The 27766-nt window shown below is 50.3% G+C and overlaps 1 protein-coding gene across 1 annotated transcript in view; it reads left to right on the top strand.

Annotated features, from left to right (window-relative positions):
• The window catches only part of RNF19B (ring finger protein 19B), a 148738-nt gene that overhangs the window by 26687 nt on the left and 94285 nt on the right, over window positions 1-27766 (top strand). The window contains exon 2 of the mRNA XM_069622449.1: window positions 15662-15867. Within this exon, the coding sequence (XP_069478550.1) occupies window positions 15662-15867 (206 nt within the window). The remainder of the gene's footprint in view (window positions 1-15661; window positions 15868-27766) is intronic.

Raw genomic sequence — 27766 nt, forward strand, 5'->3', positions numbered from 1 at the left:
GATGGAGAGGGGCTCCTTCGTCGAGAGGCTGGACCGGAGACCCCTTCAACGAGGAAGTGTGTGGTTCCTCGTGAAGCCAGAAGCAGTACATGGTGTAACTGAAGTTATGGGAGCTGTGCAACCCACAGGAGGATAGCAGATGCAGGTGAGTCAAACCTGGCGATCTGATTTCATTTGCATGAGCACTGCCAGCTACAATATCCAGTCCAGCCTTCACTCGCGAATACAAAAAAAGCGAGCTTAAGTTGCGCGTTAAAACCTGTGAAAATGGAACAGTGAGAAAATGGCATTTGCGTGAAGAGCAAATGTCAAAGTAATTGTCGAACACTTAAAATGTAAACCTATATGAAGCAGTGTCTCGTGTGCCTATTTCACTTTCCAAGGAAAGGGAGACCGTTTACATCTTTATTCCCACGGACGTTAAATGCTTAAAAGGAAGTGAAATACTAGGAACTAGTATTTGCAGGTAAGTAAGTCTTGCACAATGTTTTAGATGTCTTTGTAGAAATAGTATCATCAATGTAGGGCCACAAGCTGGGAGGCTTGTGAGGGGTAGAAGATGCTAGCAACTCAACAGAAGCAACCAAGGCAAGTCCTCTCAAGCTTTACAGTGCCTTTTTGGTTAAAAGAAATGCTTCCAGCTGGCTTCTGTTACTGTGCATCTCTGCAGATCATTTTGTTCCTGGGCCTCAGTTGTGGGGACAAGAGGGAGGACTTCTGGGGACTCATGCACTGCAATGGGACAATCAGCAATCGAAAAGTACACAATTCAATTCAGCGGCACTTCACGGTTTTAGCTCCTCGCGTCTCAGCAAATAGCACCACTGTGGACTCTCTGATACCACTCTGGACTTTGCTCGCATCTGGGGTCCTGCACTCTTTTGAGGTGGCTCAGGCTTGACCAGTCCTGCTTACTGGGAGTCTGGAGTATCTTCCACAAGCTTAGGTCTTAGTTAAAAGTGATGCACTCTGTTTGGTGTTCCCCTCCCTGGCACTTCAGTTCCAGCAGCAGTGGAAGTACAGCCAGCTCAGAGAGGATGTCCAAATGAGTACACCTGGGAGTTGATTGGTCCCACCAACTCAAGGGGAGAAGTCATCCTTCCAGGGCTTCAATAGTCGAGGCGAATTCGGAGCTACAGCACAGCAGCAGGGCTTCACAAGGCAAACTACAACAGTCCAGGAGTTGCAGCAGGCATCTCTTCCAAGGTCATCTTCAGATTCCTTCGTCCAGTGGTTGACTCTGCCTTCCAAGCCAAAAAGCCTCACCTTTCATGCAGGTTTCTCCCATTTCCAGCCTAGCTGTCAATCACACAGCAGGGTGGCGGTCCTTGCTGGACAGCCAGCCGGTCAGTCACCTTTGGGTGCTTTCCTGTAACCAAGGGATTAAGCAGAGTTTCGGGCACCTCCCTCACGTCCTGCCCCTGCCATACATACTGGAGCAAGAGGTGGGCTTCACTTGTGAATCCTGCCAAAGACCAAATAAACAAAGGGAGCAAACCTGGTTTGGCGCCCAGAGTAAATCTCAAGGACTTTTTCCAGCAAGAAATGGTGAAAAAAGACTGGGGTCATTTTGACAAAATGAGCACCCATGGGTGCAATACTGCAGCTGCGAACGCAGCCCGCTAAAAACTCCCAATGGTAGTTAAGTAAACCACTGCCACCAGCCATTAATTGTAGTAAGGGGAACATAAAATTGTTACATGAGAAACTAGACAAAGGGGATACTAAGTAACCCCTCCAGCACCCGTTGGTAAGATTGTGTGTGCTGGGTCTAAGTAGTTACAATGTTAAGTAAAGTCAATTTCACTTTACTGTTCTGGGAAACAGTAGTTTATCCAAGAGAAGGTATTAAACCTTTGGGAAATCTTGAAGGCTCCCCTGTGCCACTGCACTGAAGATGCTATGTCGCAATGTAACAAGATGAGGTTTATGGAGTTTGTTACACTCCAAAAACCAAAAGAAACAGTTTAAATCAGTTAAATACATGACAGAGTGGGGAAAAGGGTCTCGCCCTCTGTAGGTTGAAAATAAAGTCCTAGAGTGCCGCAAAAGTGCTGTGCGTCTCTAAGGTAGAGAGGAATTAGCACATTTCTGAGAATTCTCCCCAACAGAGCGCAAGAGTGGAAAGCTATGTTCTGGAATCTGCAGCTTGCACCTCACGTTTCATAACTGCATTTAGAGGCCCACACAGCTGCAGGAGATGAGAACGTAGATGCTCGTGCTTCATCTGCCTCTCTTGCTGCTCGTTTTCCACAGCCTGTGTGCTTTACCTACGTTAATGGCTAGTGTTTGTGGGTGAATCTGCCTGGAAACTCCCACGAGGTATGATTCACTGTGGCTCGTCGCCTACTCCAGTCCTTACTGTTATGACTTTGTGGAAACACAGCTTCTACTCCGCCCCTGCCCCCCCCACCCCCGCACCTCTCCCTCCACAGACTCTTCGCAGCTAGCACAGCAAAGTCTTGTTAATCAGGTCGAGGTGGTTGCTCTTTCTCCCGGTGCTGCCGGCTCTCTCTACAGGCCATATGCTTTCTCTTTGGACGACTCTTGGCCCTTCTGTGGGCTTATAGCATTACCCTTTTGTTACTGCCATGTCTACTGTTCTCCGCTGCCACTTGCATGATCTGAAAGGGGGAAATGTAGCATTGCTGCATGAGTGCACTGGAAGGAGCACCCCCACCCTCCCATAGCGACTCAATATGCCAACGAACAGTTCACCATGCTGGTTGGGTCTGAAGAGAGGAGGGAAGGATGTTCTGCTTGATGCTTTTTGCCAGGACACACAATGTCCGATTTTTTTATTTTTCCTCCCCAAGCAGTGGAGGTGGAGCAAGGGGCCTGGGTGATGCAATTCTGTAGGGAGGACGGTAGGGGTATCCTTGAACAAGCTAGGGCAAGCGTCTCTAATGTTGGTGAGCTCCAGACAGGATCTGGGAGTGCATCAGGGAGGATCTGGGAGTGCAGTTGGATCTTTGAATGTGTTCGTTGATGTTCATTTAGTTCCCAGGTTAGTAAGACTTGGAACGTGCATGCTTCTAGGCCAGCTAGTCTTGCTTGTAGTAAGGAATGCTCTGACCACGGGAAAGCACCAAAGACCATTGGTTAGCTGCTCATCAGCCGAGGACTTTGGTAAAGTTGTAGTCTCTAGAGTGGATGCGTTAAAGCGCCAGATCTTTATGGTCAGACGCCAATCCTGCAGAAAGTCTATCCAAATGTTAGTTTCTTAAAACCAAAATCTTGCTGCATGATGACTGGGCAAGTCGTCACTTCACTGACGCACAGGTTTGAGTCTCTGGGAGGTCTTTAAACTATGACCATGCAGGCGTTTGCCGGCTAGGCACTCTTAAGAATGAGACTGCAGTAGTGCCAATCGGATGTAGTCGCCCTATTGCAGAACTGAATTTTGTACCCATCTGGCACAAGTTTGACAACCCAGGTGGGGTGAAGGTCAGTGAACCTATTCTCTAGTGCTAAAACGTCAATCTTAAGATCGTGTGACAGATCGTGGATGTTGACTGCATGTTTGTTTGCTGAGCAGGAATTAATAGCAATTTAAATGGGGATCGACTTTTTTTTCCCCAATCCCGTCTTGACATCATTGCGCTGCTGATTCCAAAAGAGGCATAGGAATCCCTGCCTGTGTGCTCATGGTCTTGGGGACAGAGTGCACTCTTGGAGGCTTGCACAGGAGCTGGCTGAGTTGCATGGGGCGGTGGAGATGAGGTTGGTACAGGAGCAGTGTCCAGAGTAGGGCTAATCGGTCAGATCATTCCCCACCAAATGGTGCACCGCAGCTCTCAAATTCCCAGAACCACATGGAATGCAGATGGCGGGCAAACCCTTTGCTGCAGAATAAACAGCCTACGCTCAAAGCCTACTGGGCACAAATGCACAAGGACTAAGCATCCTATTACTGGAATTGAATCGACGAATGGGGATCTCTACAGCCTTATCTCTGAATTCATTGCTATTGGCACTAAAATGGCATCGCTCATGACTCACTCCCTGGCGTCCACAACCAGGATTTCCAAACCGCCCCCTCCTCCCCATCCTCTTCTCTTCCTCATCTCCCACCCTGAATATCTAACGGCCAACACCCAACTTTGCCTTTTCACACAATCCAACCATCTGCTTGCCCCGCGCATGCGTGCTCTCTCGCTTTCCCGTGCCTGTATTACAAGCACAGCTGCCGCTGATGTCATGAGTCCCGATGACTCGGATGGTTGTGCCGCACTAATTTGGCTAGACTTCTCAGCGGCCTTAGACACCATTGACCACCACAGACTCCATTCTCTCTGCTTCGGTGATGCAGCTCTGAATTGGATTGCCTCCTTCCTCCAACTGATCCCAAATAATACACATGCTTCCCTTCTGATTTCACCCGCCCTGTTGCCAACAGAGTTCCACAGATCGACTCTCTCCCCTCTATTGAACATCTACCTGAGCCCCCCTCCCTGCCCTCATCTGCTCCCCTGGCCTTTCTTGCTACAACTACGGAGACACCCAATCTTCTTAAAGATCCCAAATTTCCCTTTCTCCACATCTTCCCCCACCAGCCTCCCCCCCCCCCCACCTTGCATCATGCCTCATGGAAATTATCACTGGATGAATGCGAACTACCTCCTTAACCCAGGAAAAACTCATGGTCTGCGGGACGACAGCCCTCTTGTCCCAACCCAGTCACCCTCGCTAGGCCCACACCTCTCCACCAACACAGTAGATGACCTTTGCTCTATGGACTCGGATCTGACACCACCACATCAGCTCAGTGACCAATATGTGCTACCTACACACACACGCCTCCCCCTCCCCCACCCTTTCTCCCTACCCGACCATCCCTCAGTCGCTGCAATCACTGCTACTGTGTCCTCCCTATTATGCCATTTACCTGGGGGGCCCCTGCATCACACCCTAGCCAACGGATACAAAACACTGCAGCAAGGCTCCAGAGGAGTCACATATCTGCTGCTTTCTATTGGAAGTGGTGATGTGCGTGGATATGGAGTTGTGATAGTTGTAGATGTATGCACTTTGGTGGCTGTGCCCCAGGAAGGGTAAAGCTATGTTTCATTGAAATGGAGTGCTGGACGAACCAGTGAATCAAGGCTAATGTCTAGTTACCCGGAGGCCTTTCAGAGCGTCTCGTAAGACCTGACTGGAATCCTTTCTGTGCAGGCCAGGTACCACCTTGTCTCGTCAGGTGACTAGTCTGGTACCTGCTCCTTCATGATTGGGTGCGATAGTTCACCCAGGAGGTGGACTAGGTCAGTCAAGAGGCAGATCTTTGGTGCCTTCTGGAAGGCGAGGTGATACTCTATACTGCAGATGCTAAAATGAATTGAGTCCCAGATAATGAGAACTTGGACGGAGAAAGAGGATCCGCCTATTTTGGTCGATTGGGATGACTAGAATGAGAGCTGTGCCTGATCTCAGGTTTCTGGAGGGTGTTAGCTTGTTGTACACATGTTGTGCCTGTATTGTCCAGAGTTTGGTGGGTAATGATCATTGCTTTGAAAGTGGGTTGCTCCCCGATTTGATAGCCAGAGAAGGACACAGAGGGTGGGTGTGGTCTGGTCTCTGGGGCCTAGGGCAAGAAGGAGCCCTACTGCAGCGTTTTGAACCCATTAGTTTTATAAGCTGTGATGCCGGGGAGCCCAGGTATTGGGAGTCGGCATAATCTAAGCATGAGAGTATAACTGTGTGAGGTCAGGTGGCACAAAACTGCAAGATTCAAAATGCAGGCCTACAGCACTACTAAAATACGAAAACGCCTCCTAGCTGATTGTTTGTTTGAGCTGACTGGGTTCGAGGCTTGGCATGGACAGGGTAATCTGGGACGAACAGACTGGTATGTGAGGTGCCCAAGGAAGGTGCCCTTTGCCTGAGCCGGCTGTCCTGGGTGGGAGTGTTCAAGTAAGGTGTTCCGGGTCTCATGGGCTGGTAGACGATTTGAAAGGGGGGTAGAGGGTGACTGGATCTTGGGCCTGAGGGCGTGGGCCGGAGAGGGAACTCATGGCGTGCCTGAAAATAATCAAAATTCCCCAAGCAGGGCTAGTACCTGGCGAGGGCTGCCAGGCCGTAAGGTGGGAGTTGGGTGGCACAGAATTTGAGGCTTGCCCGCCTGTGCCGAATCATCTATGATAACATGTAAAATAGGTTACGTCAGGTGGCCTACAAGGGTCAACATTTGTTATGAAGACAAATGGTTAACAGGGCTTCTGCTGTTCTTGTCTACTAGCGCCCAGTTGCCTTCGGGTGTTCGTGCCCTCTATACATTCTAAAAGCATTCTCATAATTGTACTCGATGGACAAAAGTTGTAATTGTTTTAGTGCCTGGTTTTGAAGCTGGCATTCTGTACATGTTTTGGGCTAGGATTTCCATGTTCCCTCACATTACCTATGCTGGGTGGGGCTAGTGGAATTTGTAATGTATAAGCACTGGCGAACAAAGCTTGCAGACTCCTGTTGTATTGAAAATGCGAGATTTCAGATTCAATATATCGTGCAAGACCCAACTACATGTATGAATGGACCAGGTCCTTCAGCAAGCCGACCACAGAAACCTATCCTCGGATGCCAAAGGACCTACTGCGAACAGTTCAAGCGAACTACCACATTGCAAACCTTTGCTCTCAACACTGGGAGGTTGGGTCCAACCAGTCTGAAGCCCTGCACTGCTTTACTCTCGGAGTTGCTCAGTCTGCTTTTTGCCTGGGAATTGGTGCACAGCTGCATGGTCACATTCTGCATGGGTCTGGGGGTTGAAACCACTGGTTTGTCTCTGCTGGTTCCTCCCCACCCTACCCTTGCTGTAACTCATGAGTAAGGGCCTGGCTGTCTTGTTCACCCACTGTTCCCAAGAATCTGACAACCCTGTCTCTTGAGGGGACCTCCTGTGCTGCGGAATCCAAAAACATGTTTTAGGTTTTATTTAACTAGAGTATAATTTCTTGCAACTTGTTGATAGTGCTTTTCTACTTATCTGTGTGACCCCTCTTGCATGTTAGATGTACTTCCCGCCAAGCCCTGTGTTAAGACTTGCTACTCAGCCATACAACAATTAAGAGTGTGGTTAGACTTGAACATGCTATGAAAACTGCTCCTGGGTATCTGGCATAGCTCAGTAGGTTGGTGTTCACTCTGGGGAACAAGGAGCTAGTAAATAGTTTACCATTAACCTGGGGTCACATGAGATGCAAACTAAAATGTTCCCTTTTGCATATGAACCGTTGTGCTTCAAATGTCTTCTAGATGCGTGTCTTGCAGTCACTGTCATTTTGGGTGTTAGTATGGCACCAGTCTGGCTTTGGGGGGGGGTGTCATGGCCACCCTCCTAGGCCATGCCTCCCAGCAATGTTCACCAGGGTCTGGTCAGAAAACTCCTCTTAAAAGGAAAACTAAAGACTGAGGACAGGGACCTGATCTACCAGAGCAGTGTAGGAGAGTGGATGCTCTACGCTCAAGGGTGCCCATGAAGTGTGACGGATTGACGCCATTCCTCGTAGTAGGCCACGGAGGATAATCTGTTGTGTGAAGGTGATGTTGGAAATCCCAAAAAGGATTTGTGGGGAACAAATTACTGTCTTGATCAGCCAAGTACCATCCCATGCCTGCTTAGCCACTTTGCACTAGATCTTACTGCACCCACCAGTCCTCACTCAACCTCATCCCTCGGTCATGGGGGGGAGGGGAGGTGAGAGAGAGTAGGTGAGCAAATCCATGTGATATAAAATTGGCTAATCCGACCTGCTCAGGCTCTTTCAGCAGCATATACGAGAACTGCCTCTAGTTCATCATGAAGAGGGACACAATCCTGTGTCCCGGAGATTGTAGGCCATGGTTACATCTCGTCTTGCTCCACAGGTTTTAGACTTTAACTCCCATTATCGGTAGCCAGCTTTTTGATGGATCATTAGTTGTATTTCAGAGGGCCACATATTTGTATTTGTTTGCGCACCATCCGGCCCAGGGGCATCAGGTCGCAACTTGAGCAAAGTATACATACATATCTTATATACAAACATGGTTATAAACATGAATAGTTGGCAGAATATAGATATATACATAAATTACAATGGTAATTAACAAGGTGAGGCATAGAGACAGTGTACAATGAGCAGAGATCAAAGGATGGATGTGTGGTAGCAAAAGTGGCAGGATGGTCATAGTAACACAGAACTTAGGTGGGTAAATATGCCAAGTTTAAAAGATTAACAAAGTAGTCTGAGGCAGCAGGCTGATAGGCTGAGGCGTATAGCACAAGTCAAGGAGTGCCTCAGTTCTGATCGATTTCGTTTTCAACTTGAAGGTGTTGAATGAGTCTTCAGTTCTGATGGTGACATAGTGAGGGAGCATGCTTTACCTGTCCCGTGTAACTTTTCTTGCAGAACACCTGGCCAGCATAGTGACCCAATGCTGGAAGCTAGCACGTGTGAACCTAATGGCACAGATGCACCTATAAAAGTCACATGATGCAGATTTGCAAACGTGGCACGGAAGTGCGAGCAGTTCAGCTCCTGCCTGTTGCCTGAAAGCTAACCAGGCTCTGACACAACGGCCACCAGAAGTTCTTCTTGGCTCGTCGGCCCAACTGATGCCGGACAACTACACATGTGAATTTAACTCTGTGCTTGGGACAATTTACAAATAACCATTAAGACTCCATTATAGGACATATTGAAGCATGAGGGGGTCCTAAATGGAGAAAGTTTACATGCTATGTCGAACTTAGATTTGCGGAACTCTGGCAACCTTTCCTCTTTCACCAGTAGTAGCTCCTAGAGCCTGGTTAATTCCCAGGAGCTGTTTTTAGCGCCTTCTTAGCCAATCTTAATTTCGAGCCCCAAGACAGGCATGAAAAGATACTTTACTGTGCAGTAGTAAATGCAAGCTCGCTTGAGAGGGTGAATGTAAGAATGTACTTGTATGTGAAATAAAACTGGCTGGGCCGGAGAGTAGAGGGAACCATATTGTGGGGGCATACCTGCTTCTCCAGCATGGGGTCTGGCATGGATTCACATGCTCATGAATACTCCCCGTCGTCAGGCTGGGAATCCTCGGTAAAGAAAAAATCAGTATCCGTTTCGTTTCTGATCTGTCTTTCGTAGTAGTAACCAATCACTGATCTCTGCGTCATACTGACCACAGCCAATGACTGCCATCTCCCTAAGCCCCGCCTCTGGCTGCCATCTTCAGATTTTTACCGCACGTTCAAGTGTTGGGATCCTCGTGCTATTGCTCTCGAGCGTTAGTGCTAGTTTTCAGGTTTTTTTTCTCAGAAAAATTTCTCTTTTCGGTCAAAAGAGCCTCAAGCTCCACCGTTTATTCATCCGATCAACGGGGACCCGTGTCGGATTAGTCTACGCCCCTCAAGGGTGAAGATTTCGTCGAGCGGCACTTTTGGAGGACTCCAGAGGTTTCTCAGGCCCATCTCGAACATGGCCCAGGAGAAGGGAAGCTCGACGCCCGGAAAGCTGTTCAGGGTCTGCCCTGGATGCCAGCTTCAGAATGTCTTTAAGGAGGACGAACACTCCCTTTGCCTTTACTGCCTACATGAGGACAAGACGCACGTGGAGAAGGACTGTGCGTTTTGCGGCAATATGTCGGAGCGGACCATGAAGGATCGCCATCAACGTCTCGCCAACTGGCTGGAAGGAAAGAGCCCGTTAGGCGAGAAGAAGTCCGAGCGGTCTTCTAAGACCTTTGAGGGCGCTCCGGCGACGGAGGTCCAACAGAAGGCCAAGCACCGCGAGTCTGCTGGCACCAGGAGTGCCCAACGGTCGGGCTCTACGGGCGCCAGGCAGGGCGCATCCTCCCCGGCGCCATCAACCACGAGCCAACGCTCTGGCTCGGGTAAGAGGAAGCCCGAGCACCACTCCTGGAGAGACCCCGGTCGTGCCCCAAGGCCCCATCGGAGGGTGGAGCGAGGTGGTGACCCTCCCCCCAAGGAGAAGGCGGTGAGCGCACCTAAGGTGGCGAAAGCCTTCATCCATCCGGCCAAGGCCTCTATCGAGATAGTCGCGGCGGCCCTGGCTCAGCCTGTGGAGGCTACACCAGTGGTGGCGACCCCGGGGCCCAGAATCGACAGGACCCCCGTGAAACCTCCGACGGAGAAGAAAAAGGGGGGGCAGGAGGTCGTCGTGGACTCTGCCTCAACCTCTGAGGAGAAGCTGATCGAAGTCTTAGGCCACAGCTCTGGCGTGGAAGAAGGCCATTCTGTCGGGAGGGACCCCGACGTGGAAGACGACGAGGGCGCCGAGGATGCCGACGGGGCACCTGATCGCCCGTCGGATCTCCCTTAACCAGTGCCGCGAGACAGCTCGGCGGCCATTTTGTTGGCTATACAGTCTTTATGCTCGGAGATAAGGACGAGACTGCCGTTACCACCAACGGAGGAACCGCTCCCGGCGAGGGACCCGGAGCCAGGCCCTTCTGGGAGCCCTCCCCCTAAGAGGAGGATTCATCCTCCACCTCCTTTTCAGCCATCGCGCCCTGTTCAGCCCTCCTCCCCGTCCACGACACGTGGGGATGATACGGGGACTGACACGGCCGCGACGGGTACAGACGACGAGGTTTACGACGATCTCCCGTCGTCACCTCCCACCCGGGCTTCCCCGCCCGACGAGATTGGATCGTTTCACTCCATGATCGCCAGGGCATCCGAGCTTTTCCAGCTCTGCCCGGAAGAGAAGAAGGGAGGTTTCCTTTATCAACGGCACGAGACCAAGAGGAACACGGTCCTCGCTGTACCTCTACTAGACGATATTTGGGATGAGGGCCTCGCCTTCCTCAAGAACCCATCCACGATGCCGGCTAGAAGGGATCGGTACGAGAAGAAGTACCGGGTCCCGGACGCGGCCCCCTTGTGCCTTGGGGCACAGCCGACCCCGGACTCGGTCGTCTCCGCGGCAGCCAGGAAGAAAGCGGGGGGGGGCGCAGCCTCTACGTCAACGCCTTGGCTATCGTAGCCCGCTACGACGGAGTTGTGGTACAAACTGGCTCCCCTGCTGGACTTCCTACCAAACGACAAGAGGGCGGAAGCCCTAGAGATCTTGCAGGAAGGAGAGGTGGCGTCGGACCACGCCATTGCGATTGCGACGGACATCGCTGACACTGGATTTCGCCAGTTGGGCAACGGCGTGTGCCTTAGGCGGCGTGGATGGCTCAAGGCTACTGACTTCCGTCAGGACGTGCAAACCAGAGTCTTGGACATGCCGTTCGACGGAAACAACCTGTTTGGGAAAACAGTGGACGATTCCCTTCAAGCCATCAAGGCGGACACGGAGACGGCCCGGGCTCTTGGGGTTCTCCAGCAACGGCGGCCGCCCTTTCGGAGCTGCAGAGGCAAACAGAGTGCCTCCAAAGGTTCCAGCGGCGATTTTCCACCTACCGTCAAGCGGCCCGTTTGTCGTCACAGGAAGCTTACAGGGGACGAGGCAAGTCAGGCGGACGTCGTCGCCAAGGAGGACAAGGCGGCAAAGCCTCGTCGAAGCAGGACTGAACCGACTGTGGGGTCGGGCCCCCACCGAAGCACCCCGGTGGGAGGCCGGCTGGCGAGCTTCGTCAGAGTGTGGGGGTCCATCTCCACCGACCGTTGGGTGCTGGACGCCCTAGCTCAGGGTCACGCGCTCGAGTTTCTAAAGAGGTGCCCGCGCGTCCCCCCTGTGGCCAGGAAAGAACATCACGTCCCTCAACTTCTCTTGCAGGTAAAGGCGATGCTCAAGAAGGGCGCCATCGAGCTCGTCCCAAAGAGGCTTCGGGGCTCCGGAGTTTACTCAAGATACTTCCTCGTGAAGAAGACGGGAGGATGGCGTCCCATCCTGGACCTACGACGACTGAACAAATTCATCAAGGCACAGAAGTTCCGGATGGTCACCCTCCAACACGTCCTGGGTCTACTGGAGGGGGGCCATGTCCTATCGTCTTTGGATTTGGAGGATGCCTACTTCCATAGTCCCATCCTAAAGGGACACCGAAAGTTTCTCAGGTTCGTGGTCCAAGGGCGTCACTACCAGTTCAGAGCCCTTCCCTTCGGATTGAGGTCGGCACCCAGGGTGTTCACCAAGTGCCTCGCACCGGTGGCGGCGCAGCTGCTCCGAGAGGGGATCCACGTCTACCCCTACCTGGACGACTGGCTCATCCGAGCAAAGACGAAGGAGCTTGCCGTGGAGCACACGGCAAGGACCGTCCAACTACTCACGGACCTGGGATTCTCCATAAACTACGCCAAGTCCCACCTGGTGCCCGCGCAAGATGCTCTGTTTCCGGGAGCGAAGCTCGACAGTGTCGCTTCTGGCCTCTCTGTCGGAGGAAAGGACGAGGGCCATCTTGGGCAAGGTGCAGCGTATGCTGGTTGCGGACGCGGCCAGGGTGAGGTCCATCAAGTCCCTCGTCTGAATGATGTCGTCTTTCATTTATCTCATCCGCCTGTGCAGGCTCCGGATGCGCCCGTTGCAGGAGTTCCTGGACGCGCGCTGGATCCAGACGACGGGCAGCTTCGAGGAGAGGATCACACTCGACGAGAGTTTCCGACGAGCGATCCGGTGGTGGGGCACCCGCGCGCATCTGACGGCGGGCATGGACTTCCAGACCCCCGACCACCAGGAGACAGTGACCACGGATGCCTCCCTGGAAGGGTGGGCAGCGCACACCGGAAATCTGCACGCGAGGAGGCCTTTGGCTTCCGATGGAGAAGTCCCTCCATATCAACGTCCTGGAGCTCCGTGCAGTGTTTTGGGCCCTCAGGTCCTTTCTTCCGTCCCTCAAGGGCAAGGTGGTGAGGATCTTCACCGACAACACCACCATGTTCTACATCAGGAAGCAGGGCGGTACCAGATCCCCAGCCCTGTCCAAGGAGGCGCAGGATCTGTGGCATTGGGCCGTCGCCCAAGGGATGTTTCTGGTGCCGCTTCATCTGGCAGGGATAAAAAACACCATCGCCGACTCGCTCAGCAGAGAGCTGCGCTCGTGCCACGAGTGGGAACTACGCCAGGATCTAGTGGACCGCCTCTTCCGACGGTGGGGCACACCCCAGATCGATCTGTTCGCGACGGCGATGAACTCCAAGTGCCGGAGGTTCGCCAGCAGGTTTCCCCAGCCGAGGAGCATGGGCGATGCTTTCTCGTTCCCCTGGGAGGGCCTGTTTCTATACGCGTTCCCTCCATTGCCATTGCTGATCCAGCTCAAGAGGTCACGGTGCAGGATGATCCTCGCCGCACCTGCGTGGCCGAGGCAGATATGGTTCCCGGACCTTCTGGACATGTCAGCGTCCCCGTCAATAAAGCTGCCAGTGGACGCGGATCTTCTCTCCAGGGAAGGAGGCGCCATCCTCCATCACGACCCGAAGTCGCTGAACTTGCAGGCCTGGCTCCTGCAGCGTTAGAGTTTGGAGGATACGACATACCGGCCGACTGCAGAGAGGTTCTTGCAAAGGCCAGGGCGTCCTCAACTCTTAAATGCTATGGACACAAATGGAAGAGGTTCTCTGGTGCCACGCACAGAAGATTAACCCTCTACTTGACTTTTCACGACATGAGGGTAGTGCTCAGGACGCACCCCTCCTTCATGCCCAAGGTGCCGTCGGACTTCCACCTCAACGAACCCTTGGTGTTGCCTGTTTTCTTCCCGTCGCCTTCGTCGCCGGCCGAAATGACTTTGCACTCGCTGGATGTGGCTATAGCGCTGAAGTTTTACGTGGACCGCACGAAGTGTTTTCGGAAGACGTCACAACTTTTTGTGAACTTTGGACCTGTCAATCAGGGGAAGGCTCTCTCAAAGGCCTCCATTTCCAGATGCCTCTCCGGCTGTATCATGTACTGTCATCGGTTGGCAAACCGACTGCTGCCTGGCCTTCCGAGAGCCCATTCCACCAGAGCGATCGCAGCTACCACGGCATTCCTATCTGGTGTGCCCTTGCTGGACATCTGCAGGGCTGCGACGTGGAGGTCGACGCACACCTTCACGAAATTCTACTGCGTCGATCGGGATTCCAGGGAGAAGTCCAGGGTCAGCCATCTGTTCGCCTAAGGTGAGCCTGGTGAGGAGGTAAGATTTGCTTAATGTTGAGTTTGATGTAATGCTTAATGTTGAGCCTTTGCCACCTCCCGTGGTTGTGCATGTGTACTGCTATGTATTCTTTATTCATGAGCATGTGAATCCATGCCAGACCCCATGCTGGAGAAGGAACAAGTTACTTACTTGTAACTGTTGTTCTCCAGCATGGGTCTGGCATGGATTCACATGCGAACTCTCCCGCCTACCCCTCTGCGGCTCTTCACTTGGTCATACTGCCACTTCACGTGCTACCAAATCTGAAGATGCCCGCCAGAGGCGGGGCTTAGGTAGAGGGCAGTCATTGGCTGTGGTCAGTATGACGCAGAGATCAGTGATTGGTTACTACTACGAAAGACAGATCAGAAACAAAACTGATACTGATTTTTTCTTTACCGAGGATTCCCAGCCTGACGACGGGGAATATTCATGAGCATGTGAATCCATGCTGGAGAACAGTTACAGGTAAGTAACTTGTTCCTTTGCAGTGATCGAGATTACTATTTATTGTAAAGAACCCTTTTTTTACAATAGAACATCTCGCACGTGTGGGTGAATTATTTGGTCTGTGCCTCGGTGGAATCCTGCTTTGCAGCTTTTCCGAACGGCCTCAAGTTATAAGGGGTTCTTTGCCATTTCGGTTTAATCCCGGGGGTCGCTGGTTATGTGGGACTCTAGATGTGTATTACATGGCATGCCGGGCTACCGTCCCATTAATGTGCTCATTCCCTTGCTGTGGCCTGCATTCCTTGGAACTCATTGTTTCCAGAAACATGACTTTTGACGGAGGACTTGGGAACGTTCTCCCTGACGTGCACCTGCACACGCCCTCCTCTCCCTATCCCCAGTCTCCAGGGCGGACACCTCTACATCAGCACATGTGCTGGCTAGTCAGAATTCGATGAGCAGGAGCCACTGCTGGGAATCCGGACCATGCGCACAGCTTCAGCATGAGATGTACCTGTATTATGTATGATCCATTAGATTCACATGTGTCCTAATTATTTACATTTTTAAACACTGTTATTGTCACATGCATGTTTGTAAGGCACTAGTTGCCATGTGGGTCCAAAGCGGGTCCTGGTAGCTGTTGGTTTTAAGCCAACCAGGCTCTTTTGGGAGTGGAGTAGCTCCCAGCGGGTTGGAACGAGTGACTTACATTGCGAGATGAACCGTGAGAGACTAATGGGCAGAGAAATGGCTCCTGCCAAAGAGGACCTCTGACATACGGTTACAGATTGAGGGGTGGGCATACATGGAGAGATTTGAATTTGCAGGTTTTCTGAGATTGCGGGGGAAGTGGTGGTGGCTCCGAGGGGTAGTCCCGTTTCACAGCTTGGGGATTCTCCTGCTATGGAAAAGGGAGCCCTTTCAGTGCAGCCTTGAAGTCGGGTAGTAGGGGTTGGGGGGCAGTCAGACTGTTAAAATATTATCTGAAGCTTTAAATTCTGATTTGAAAGACGCTGGCAGGCTCCCGGTCTGATTAGTTTCTGAGCGTCATTGTATTTGTGCAATTTCAGCTGGAAGTATGTCTCACTGGTGATATTGTGCATTTTCTGATAACATGTATGCCTACTCTAAATGTCTACCCACCCCCTTCTCACACTTTCAGCTATGCCGTCATTGCTTATGGATGTGCCAGCTGTCCGAAGCTCACGTGTGAGAGAGAAGGATGCCAGACAGAGTTCTGCTACCACTGCAAGCAGGTGTGGCACCCAAATCAAACCTGCGATATGGCCCGGCAGCAGAGGGCTCAGCCATTGCGCGTGCGTGGCAAACACAGCTCCGGCCTCAGCTGTGGCCAAGAGTCGGGCTCAGGTATGTTCTGGCAATGGCAATGTGGCTTAATGGCTTGGGCCTCCAGATGCCCAAAGTATCGGGCAGGTGGCAGTCATGTTTGGTGATGGCGTCCAACGCGCATACTTTGTCCTGTGGAACCCAGAGACATGCCGGTGTTTATATGCTTCTCTTGCAACTGGAGGGGGCAGGGGTTCGGTGCTTTATATTGGCGTTATGTTGACCACGAGTATGCCAACTAGAATGCTGTCCATAGTGGGAACCTAAATGTACAACTTGAAACCGCTGTCCTGGCTGCAGAACTGACTATATACCCACATTGTGCACAGTGTGAGTATATTACTGCTGTCAAAACTGGCAGTGTACTTTGCGTGTACCAGCTGTGATGATATGGTTGTCAGTGGTATCCCACTGGGATTGATACTGGCTCATTGGTGAACACGAGCACTTTGTTTAGAAGTCATTTATAACGCACCTGTACACAAGTGTTTCTAGGCGCGACGAGACAAGGAGGGGGAAACGGGACAAACGGCAATTGTACTAGGCCTTGTGTCATTCAGATCACGCAAGTGCGGGTTGTCGCCTTTGCATGCAACCCCCTCTGTGGTGTGTGTGTTAGGCAGAATCATGTGCAGTACCCTTTGGGAACATTGCACACAATTAAGACTACAAGTGTAAGTACAAACACTCAAGGTTTCTTGGTAAAAGAATATACATTTATTTACAGTCAGTTTGAAAACATTACACTAGCAAGAGCAGCTCAATAGCTCACTCTAATAAATCATAAATGCACAACGGGTAAGTAAATGAACAAGTTCAGCTCCCCTGAAGTGGGAGCAAAATGGCACTTTAGATACTTTCAAAAGGTGTAAAAGGACAAGGTTATAAGAAAAAGACAGCACAAATACTTGCATAGGCAGGGCAAAGGGTTTCAGTAAACTACAACCAGCAATTTAGTTCATAGGCCTGGGCCAGTCAATGGTTCAGTCTTTGTGTAGGATAGCACAGTTCTGGTAGTAATCGGTTAAGTCTTTGCCCCAGAGTTTAAAAGAATTTGGCAAAGCGAAAAGTTTGACAAACTGTTTAGGGAAGGAGAAGCCTTTGAAGTTAAAGTTTCCACGAACTTGCGCAATGGCCGAAAAGATTTCCGGGCTGCCTTTGCACAGTACCTTCCTGAGCTTGGGGCCAAGGACGACGTCTGGAGGTTCCTATGCTGCCCTGGCGCCAGACGAGGGCTTCAGCATTGAAGCCCGCCAAAGGCCAACGAACAAAGGGACCAAACCTGGTTTGGCACGCAGAGACAAACACAAGGACCTTTCCTAAAAGAAATGGCAATGTCGATCGGAATCTATTTTTTACAGATAGGTCTTGGGTGCCATGTTGAAAAACATGGCTGACCCGATTTTTAGCCACCGTTTGGCAGTTTGATCTAAACCACTGCCACCAGCCATTTCAAGTAGGAAAAGGTAACATTTGACTGTTACATTAGTATTTTGACTCTGAGGGGGGGGGCAGGGGGAGCTAGGCAACCACTTCAGCACTCTATAGGAAGATAGTGTGTGCTCTAGTCAGTAGACTAAAACTTTACACGCTCTGGGCGACAGTAGACCGTCCCAGAGAAAGTATTTAAAGCTTGAAGTCTGAAAGACATCCCTGTGACACTGCACTGAAGGTGCTGTGTGACACACACAAAGATGCCCATGGAGTTGTTTTATAACTCCATAACCAAAGAACACAAGTAAAACACACATCAAAATACATGGGAAGAGTGGGGGGGGGGGGGAGGCTTGCTCTTCCCAGGTAGAAAAATCAAATCCTAGAAATCCAGCAAAGTTTCTGGTGGTCTCAAAAGTTGAGGGAAATAGCACATTTTGAGAATTCTCCCCAACACGGTGGGGCAAACTTAAGCAAATTGTTCACTAGAAATTTCAGTGCAGTAATACTGTGGCAGTCAAGCTGGCACTCACACTAGTGGGATCAGACCTTGCACGTAGGTGTCAGTAAAGCTGTTCTTCCCCGGATTATGCTTCTCGAGTGCAACGTGAGCCCAGTTCCCTATTCTGGACTCCATCTCAGTTCAGTCTTGGCCCACCTAGAGGCCTACTTGCTCTTCAGCATTGCAGGTCTTGCGAATCCTCGAGCCACGTGTGTTTCAGTGTCTGTACGGTGGCAGACGTAGCCCGACTGCACGCCACCCCCCTCCCCCCACCCCGCCTCCTCAGGTACAAGTGCTTGAGGCAGCCACCGCAGGTCAATACACGCACACTGGACCTAATTTAACTGGTTTACTTGCTTCTCTTCTGTATGATGGTTCTCTCGCCTATCCCTCCCAGACTAAACGAAGTGGACTTGTGCTCCCTCGATTCCCATGTACAGTCCAGAGACTGGCAAATGCTAATTAGCATCTCACTGGCAGTGTCCTAGCAGATCTCGTGCATTTGGGGCACTTAGGCACAGAATGGTTTGAGTTGATTGGTCGTGTAAATGCCAACTGCTTTTTTACTTTCCTCTAGTAAAACAAGTTGGCTGGCCAATGCATGCCACACAGATCACGTCCCCCCCAAATCTCTCATGTTTGCTAAGCATTGTGAGACCCACCGGCCCCGCCCACCCTCCTTCTAAAAGAAAGTAACACATTCTTTCTGAATGCTGCATGCTTGATCGGCGGCTCTGTATTGACCATGGTCCCTCGAGCTGTTCCCTAGCTGGAAGCAGCGTCGCAGGAAAGGCCCATCTCCCATACGTTGTAGCTACTAAAGCCGTGCATGTGTGCTTGCAACGCCTGGCAACAGGTCTCATCCGCCTAACCACGGGCCCTGTCTCTCCTCCCCAGCGTGTGCTTCTGGGCATAGGCTGCCCTCCAGATACACTCTTACACTCTGGCCTCTATTGTCCATCCTCCAATTGTCCTTTGGAAGCGGCGTGACATGTCATTCATTGTTAATTAACCAGGCAGTGTACACGAGCCTGCACACATACCTCTGGTCCCAATTGGTGAAGAGAACGTTACTGCTGGCTAGTAGACTGTAATTCATTTTGCGCGCCTGCCTGTCCCTCATACCTTTTTTTTGGTTTGCGTAGGAGGATGATCCAATGTAGCTTGGCATATTTGTTCCTGCCTCACTGGTGGCCGGCTAAATTGAGTAATCCACGGGAATTAAGTTTCAATTTAGGATGTGATGCTACGAGGCACCATAGCAGCTGTTGCAGTTCCTAGAGTACACTTCACACCAGTTCATCGAATCTGGTTAATATTATAAGTCCGATAGAACTGGATGTAACTGCACAGCGAGAAGGTAGCGCCAAATAAACACTGGCTGGCTCAACCAGACATGGGGATGACCACACACCTGCAATTTTGCTTAACCCGGTAAAGAACAGGAATATGGCAACATGTCAAGCAGGGAAGACTACCTCTAGCCAGTTAATGATAACAAACTCTGTAATGGAACAGGTAACTGAGAACCAATGCTCTGAGCCTCTAGATTAGACCGCCCACTCACTGGGCACTGGATGGGGATCTGTGTACCCCACCAAGCCACAGGCCCACCCAAGCTGCTAATGCACACACTCTCCTCAACACCAACAAAAAAATACAGTGCAGATATCATTTGGCCTAGCTGAACCCACACATACACACCTCCATGTACACCTCAACAGCCTTTAGAACGCAATTATACTGCACACAAAATCTGCCTAGCTGCACACAATCGCCACCACCAGAATGCAGAACTCGGTCAAAAGCCTTGCTGCACACATTCTACTGATCATTCACAACCGCAGCTATTCACTGCCCAAACCGCATGGGCAGCACACACTTGGTGCATCCAAGCACTATACCCTACTCTCTCCACTGACCTGGACTACGGTCCCTGAGGGCGTTCTACCCACAGTGCTTTGGGAGCAAACCAATGGTATATAAGGCGCTGTACAAATGCACAATACCATGTCTTGCTGCAGGCTGACTCGCCCGGCTTAGCGTTTGAATCTGACCACACCTCTCAGAGGAGTGTGGTGAGACCTCTGCCACTGGTGTACTCCCCTGAAGTCACCCTTGCACGCCTTCAGAAGAGTGATGAGCCAGCTACTGAGTGTTCCCAGAGTGGGCCGTGCTTTGGTACAGATTGTAGAATAACCGGGGTACCAGCTGCAGGATGGGCCTCCCAAATGCACCTGTGCTAGTGGTTCCTATGCAGTAGAGTCCAGAGTGGAAAAGATGGGCCTGAAGAGGGGAGGTGGTCCTGGTAGGTCAGGCAGACGCATGCGAATCACGGAGGGCAAACTGCTTGCTTAAGGAGTGGCCATGCCACTGGGAGGACACATGGATAGCCGGGTACCTGGTTGCAATGAAGGTCTCGTAACGAGAGAGGAGGCTGCTGGTACTGTTTGAGGCAAGTCGTTACTGGATGTGAAGGGTAAAGGGAGATAGTGGCTGCATGGCAATGTGAAACACTGATGTGTGCACAGGTCCTCAAGCGAGTGGTGTCACAAGGTATGCTGCCCACTCCTGGTGCCCAGTGAATAGTTCTCCTGCATGTGCTATCCACCACTCCATGGCCAGTGCTACGTGCATGCTGAGCTGTCTTTTCTGCGCTATTCTATGCTTTTTGGTCTTCATGGTAACTTTTCAGTACCACTATTTTATTTCGACTTGGCAATCATGATACCATTAGGCTTTAAATATGGTGTGCTGGGCGCTACCCATCTATACATTTAATCACCCTTTTCTTTACTATGTGGGGATAAAGGGTCTGGGAAATCTTACCCATTCCCCAAAACCCCTGATGTTGCACATGTACAATAGGGCGGCAAGGATTTAAATGGTCTACAGCAAGAGCAGCTTGGAGGGAAGCGTTGCAGGACCAGGCAGACTGCTGTTGCACGCAGCAACTCTCAATTCTGCCATGTTCAAGCCATGCAAGAACAGCAACTCTCAATTCTGCCATGTTCAAGCCATGCAAGAACAGCAACTCTCAATTCTGCCATGTTCAAGCCATGCAAGAACAGCAACTCTCAATTCTGCCATGTTCAAGCCATGCAAGAACAGCAACTCTCATTTCTGCCATGTTCAAGCCATGCAAGAACAGCAACTCATTTCTGCCATGTTCAAGCCATGCAAGAACAGCAACTCTCATTTCTGCCATGTTCAAGCCATGCAATTGTTCCACCCAGTGCCATTGATGGTTGTATTTGGCACATTTGGGGGGACTCTGAATTAAATGTGCAATAGTGACTTTTCTGAAGGCAGACCTGTCGCCCCTGATTACCCCGCCCCACCTCCACTCTTTTCAGAATTCCGTTAGTTCAAATTGATACCATTTACAAATGCTGTAGCCGCCTAGCACCAAAATTCCTTTAAAGACTACCATACTTAAATTACTGATCTGTTCATGAATTAGACTTCTGCAGAATGTTCCTGTGCGTTTTGTTTCGTTTTTAGTTCCTCTATTGGCCTTTTTAGTTTGTTTGCTTGGTGGCCTTTGTGTGTGCTCCAACTTTTAGTTCCTTACTTGTACACGTTTCATATTTGTAAATCTGTTTGTCGCGTTCATTGTAATTTTAAAAATCTGTGCAGCACCTTTTCCAAAAGCTACATACTTACAAACATGGATGGGGTGAAGTAAACGTCCAAATCCTAAATCTGACATAAAGGTGAGTTGTAATTACTGTAACCTTGTTTGTCTTTTGCACTTACTGTAACCCAAGGCATACATTAGTTTTAATAAATTGATTAGCAGAGTTTGCAAATTACTGTTTGATTAGCAAACACATTTGATTAGCAATGGTATACTAATTTTAATGTCACCAGAGGTTTTTTGTACACAAGACCTATAACCAGCAACAATGCAGCATTTTTGTGTACCGCTGAAGTAAGGCATTAGTGAAGGAGTCCGACCCTGCACATTCTTTATAAATCCACTAGACCTGCAGGTTTATTAACTTAGTTTACCTATTCAACATAAGAGAAATTTACTGGACGCTTGACAACATATGACAAAAAATGTAAATGAGCTTTCTGTAAAATGGTGCATTTCACCAAAAACCCACTTTGTTTGGCACACTTCTGCCAACCATGAGGCCACGCATACACACAAACTTTGACACCTTCCAGGACCATTAAAGCATTAGTGAAGCCTTGTAGCTCTGCCAAGGACGACTTCCTTCCTTGGGCTGGTGGGACCAACTAGCCTCAAGACCTTCTTCGTTCTGGGCCAACCTCTTTTTCCTTACTGCGCTGCATTTCCCAATACCCGGGGTACCTGGACCATCCAGTGCAACGTCTTCCGAAGGACAAATCCAGCTGAAACTTAGCATGAGTCTACAGAAGCAAGACCTCTTCGTCCAGGGTCCCCTCACCAGAGTTCAGGACCGAGGAAATTCCAGCCAGGCTGAGAAAGGCATCAAAACCACAAAGCTGCTGAAACGAGTGGAATCCATTGCTGCAGAGTCCCTCAGGAGTGCTGCCACAGAAGCCCGCCAGACGTTCTTCCTTTTGTCACCACAACCAAGGTCCGGAACAGGGGTCTGGATCGCTGCATCAAGAAGAAAGCCAGCTGCAACATCTGCTTCAATTCTAAGATAGTGTGGGGCTTTTTGATTTAACCACCTTTAGCCACATCTAGTGCTTCCTAGCTTGGGGTTCTCCTTTCTATCCTTTTTACTCCAATTCACTTGTGCAGGTATAACCGCTTATGCACATTAGGTAGGCTCTCTTAAGCTCCTTGATGTTCAACTAACTTTTTCTAAGAAGATTGAATCAGAACTGTCCAATTGACTGACTCTGGCTCTTCTGGCTCCCTAAAGGCATCCCTTCTGGACCCTGCTGGCTTTGGCAGTGCTTGTCTTATTTTGCCCCCCCCCAACCCCCCCCACCGCAACACAATATTGTATGGGGAACCATACGTGCTACTACTGACCCCCGTGTGCGGGAAATGTTTTGGTAAAAGAAATGTACTCCCCTGTGGTGTTGCTAGTATAACTGGAGTCCGAACATCTACTTGATGTTACTATTTGCTGTATAACCTAGTGGGATTATTTCCCTCTGTGTATATATAAATCATTTTAATATAACTTTTAAGGGTGTAAGTGTTTACTTGAATATTTGTGATCTCTGATTACATTGTTGGGCTCTACAGCTAACTGTACCCCTTCTAAGATGAGCCTGGCTGCTCAGCCACTCTACCAAGCAGATAGGTCTTGTGAAGTCCCACACCGGTTGGACTCAACAAAATCTTACCTAACAAAGGGCTGTCGAGTAAATTCGTTGTCTGCTCTCTTGCCTCTGTTTAATCTTCAGACTCTGTCTCAAGTACTCCGCTGCTCCAAGACTGTCAGATATTCTCCGGCACCATCTTTGGTAATGCTCCAGGTTTGAGGGAGGGCGTCTCTGCACAGTACACTCCATAATTTGAGCCTGGTTTAGACTTTTATTCTTTTTGGAGCTGCCTTTTCAGATATTTTTAGCGTTCAACCAGATTATAAAGTGTAATTACTAGCCGGGCATAAATTCCCGATTTCCCACCCCCAAAGCCAGCCTCAGTTTTCCACATATACACCACACACAATTTCTCACTCCATTTCCAATGGCTGGCAGCAAGTTCAAATTTGAGGCCTGCTGTAATCGTGTGGCATGGCTAGCCTTGAGCTCATTATAAAACAGTGATTAATATGCTACTGATCCCATTTTCTGTACAAAATGAGGCCAGCCAGGAACTTTAATTCATGGATCTGTGCTTAAATGGAAAACAGGATAAGGCGCAAACATTTATAGCTGCAATTAACCCAGTATCTCGCAGGCTGAAATGGCTGTGTAATTTTAATTGGTGCTGCTAATCTGCACGGATGGCGTGTGTAAACAATTGCCTATTCAGACCGGTCTTCACAAACCGAAATAAATGTCCTGTAAATTTAGATGCACTTTTGGGTCTGGACAAATGCATATACATTACTTGCATAAGAGCAGCCCTAAACATTCTGGAAAAAAAGCAGTGGCGAGTAAATGCACATTGATTGCCAGTCAGCAAGCTTATGTTTAAATCCCTCACGCATAAATGCCTGGGGTATGCAGTAAAAATCATTACAATCGTATTACAAAAAATCATGGCAAAAATGCTGTGGTTTGACCCGGTAAAGGTGTACCCCATTATACCATTAAGGGGAGCGTGGTGTTACGGGGGTGGCCCCGCCCCCCTTCACTGGTATAATGGGTTTGGGGCTTGCGGGGGTGTCCCCTGCATACTCTACATGAATCCTCTAGATCCACAATGGCTACCTTGCGCCTCTCTCCTCCTCCTCTGCCCTTTCTAGGGCTCTTTCTCCTCTGCAGGGCGTACCTCTGATCTGTACCCCTCCCCGGAAGGTCTTTAAGGCTGCCAACCTTCAACTCGCCACTCTCAACTCTCGCTCGGCTGTCAAACACTCATCTGACATCTGCCACCTCCTCGAAGAACTTGACCTTGATGTCCTTTGCCTTATGGCGACCTCGTTCATGTCCAGCTCTGTCACAAGTTTCGACCCTCTCCTCCCTGACTGCTACAAGATTCTCTCCGTTCCCAGATCCAACCGGCCTGGAGGGGGGTGTAGCTCTGATCTACCCTGAGTGGATTCCAGCCTCTTTCGTTTGCGGTGGCAAACCACTGCCTTTTTTTCTGCGATTTTTAACACATGCCTGGCTAACGGCGCCACTCCATCCCCTCTATCTAGTAAATTCAGAGCAACAATCCTCTAGACCCAAATTGGGTGCCTATTCACACCACCTCTGTCCCCAGATTCAAGGGGGGGAAAAAGCCAGAGGCTGCAGTTTCCCAGTCGTAGCAGCCAAACGCTATAACACACATGCTCTAAGATCTGACACTTCCCTCTGGTCCTTCTGTAGGAAACTCAACTTGGCTATTCACGCAAGATCGCCGATTAATAACAGGCTCCGCTGTGACTGTTGTGCATGTAAAGTAGCTCTCTGTTTACAAGCACTGACGGTCCGGGACTTGCACCCGTGTAACCAGCGTCCCTTCCGCAGGGCTACCTACTTCAGAATGTTGGTAGTCATCTTGTATGTAATTAGTGCCTAGATGCCAACTAGTTTGGAGCGCTCTACAAAGGATAAATATAGCATTCTACATTATGAAAAATGAATTTGCTGCGCTTGTTTGCCCCGTACAATCTTTCCCCACGTCCCCCTTGCACGTGATCTACACATTTTTTTAACTATCCGCCAAACAATTTAAAACCTAGCAAAACAGAACTGATGCACTCGAACCTGCAAGTTCCAACTCCCCCAAAATGTCTTGGCCTGACGAGACGGGCCCTTGCCCAATCTCATCACAGTAGGACATCCTGGAACTACAATGGACGTAGATCCGAGCCATCGTCTTACTTTACTCAGGGCCATGGCCATACTCCCCTTACTTAACCATGCAAACAGCCTGCATCTTGGACTCCCATGCTACCTAATGATGAAACTTCAGAGTTCAAAATATAGCGGAAGACTGCTCCTCAGAATGAAGCGATTTAAACATGTCACAACAGCATTATGTGCTCTCCAGTGGTTACCCATCAAATATATATATTTTTTAAAACCTCAATCGCCCTGCCTCACTCGGTACGTTTGAACACTTCGGTCCAGTAATACTGTGCTAGTACTAGTCTACAACCTCAACAATAAATCGCCAAGAGGATCCTCTTTTCAATTATGCCCATGAAACGAACACCTATTATGCTGCCAATTAAAAAAAAAAAACTCAATTCCAACTACTCTGCCATTAACATTGATGGCAGCGTAATCGCTGTATCCATTTTCCTGTCTCCTCCTCTCCCATGAATGGTGGCACCCGCTGGGAAGTCCTTGTGGCTTTCTTTGACTCCCCTAGAGTCCGCATTAATGTCTACCTAAGTGGCACTGTCATGGTGCAAGGCCCTCAGGCTAATCTCCTACTCTTTGATACTGTTCCCTCGCCTCATCAATTTCCTCATCTCCTGCTGTCACCTCCTCTTCCCCCCCCCTTGACTACCTTGCCTCTCTCCTCCTCTGCCCCTCCTAGGGCTTTTTCTCCTCTGCAGGGCGTACCTCTGATTTGTACCCCTCCCCGAAGGTCTTTAAGGCTGGCAACCTTCATCTCACCACTCTCAACTCTCGCTCGGCTGTCCCACACTCATCTGACATCTGCCACCCCCTCGAAGAACTTGACCTTGATGTCATTGGCCTTACCGAGACCTGGTTGACGGCCAGCTCTGTCACAAGTTTTGACACACTCCTCCCTGACGGCTACAAGATCCTCTCCGCTCCCAGATCCAACCGGCCTGGAGGGGGTGTAGCCCTGATCTACCCAGAGTGGATTCCAGCCTCTTTCGTCCCTATTCAGACTTTCAAATGCCTGGTCTGCAGGCTCTCTTCTTAGCCACTCTCACTGTTGCTACTCTCTACCGGCCCCCTGGTCAAATTACTACTTTTCTCTCTGATTGGGCAGACATCTCCTCCTCCCTCCTGGCCTCAACCACTCAACTCCTCCTCATTGGTGACCTCAATATCCATCTGGATTCTCCCTGTTCATCTGTGCTGTTTCGCAACCTCTGCGATTCTCTTCCTCTCCATCCTTCCCGACTCACTCTGCTGGTCACACACTTGATCTCATCTGGCCTCCCCCTCTCCATCCCTATGAGTACTCCTCTCTCCTGGAGTGACAACTGCCTCCTCCGCTCATCCCTCCCTCTTCTGCCTCAAGCAAAGCCTACCCCAACACTGCCACCTACCTTCTCGGACATCCGGCCCATGAAGCGCGTGTCAGTTGAGGCTTTTGCTGCCACCTTCTCTTCTCCCCCCGCACCCCCTCCCCGTACGTCATCTGGCTGACTCACACCCAGACACAGCCCTGTCCCTTCTCTACTCTTCGATTTCTGATGCTCTTGCCCCTGTCATGAGGATCCGTTTGAAGTCCAAAGCCAAGTGCAATTCCTGGTATGACTCTGACCTAGCTACACTTCAACGTAAGTGTCTGAGAGGAAATGGAGGGCTTCTTGTTCATCCTCTGACAAACTGGCCTGCCGCCTGCTCCGAAGGCAATACAGACTCTCTGTCCGCACCAAGAAGAGTCCACATTCAAGCCTGTGTCTCTGCGGCATCTAACAACTCGGCTGAGCTCTTTAAAGCAAGGAGCTGGCCAACCCTGCTGCAGTCTTCACCCCTCCCCCCCCCCCCCTCTCACCTCACAGGCTCTTTGCAATGCCCTTGCCGCTCACGTTCTCTCTAAAACCCAGGACATCTTGTCCACCCTCTCCTCTGCTCCCCCTCCTCTCCCCTCTCTCTGCTTGCTGTCCCTCCCCCAGTTACCCCCATCCTCTTTCTTCTCCTTTCCTCTCCCCTGATGAGGTCGCTAGACAAGTCCGTTCTATGAAAGCCTCATCAAAACAAGTCCATCCCTGCTCCTCTAAAACCTTTAAGGACCACATTGATACCCTTGCTCCGGCCCTTGCCGATTTCTGCAACCTCTCCTTTCCCTCTGGATCTTCCCCCTCCCCCCTGAAGCACTCCATTGTGCATCTTCTGCTCAAGAAACCCACAGCTGATCCTTCTTGTCTGGCTAACTATCGCCCAATTTCAATTATTCCTTTTTTGGGTAAACCCCTGGAAAAGCTGGCCATCTCTCAGCTAAACCTTCATTCCAATTCTGTTGGCTCTCTCCATGACCACCAATCTGGCTTCAGAGCTGCCAGAAGCACGGAAACTGCCCTCCTGAACATCTGTGAAGATCTGCTCTCCAACCTTGACTCGTTCCCTCTGTCCTTATCCTACTTGATCTCTCCTTTGCCTTCGACACGGTCACCCACACCACCCTGCTCAACTATCTGTGACAACCTGGGTATCACTGATCAGGCTCTGGCCTGGCTGACCTCTTTCCTCTCTGATCGACCCTCCCAGGTACAACTT

The sequence above is a fragment of the Ambystoma mexicanum genome, chromosome 11 (assembly GCF_040938575.1).
Source record: "Ambystoma mexicanum isolate Mex_15411 chromosome 11, UKY_AmexF1_1, whole genome shotgun sequence".
Lineage (NCBI taxonomy): Eukaryota > Metazoa > Chordata > Amphibia > Caudata > Ambystomatidae > Ambystoma > Ambystoma mexicanum.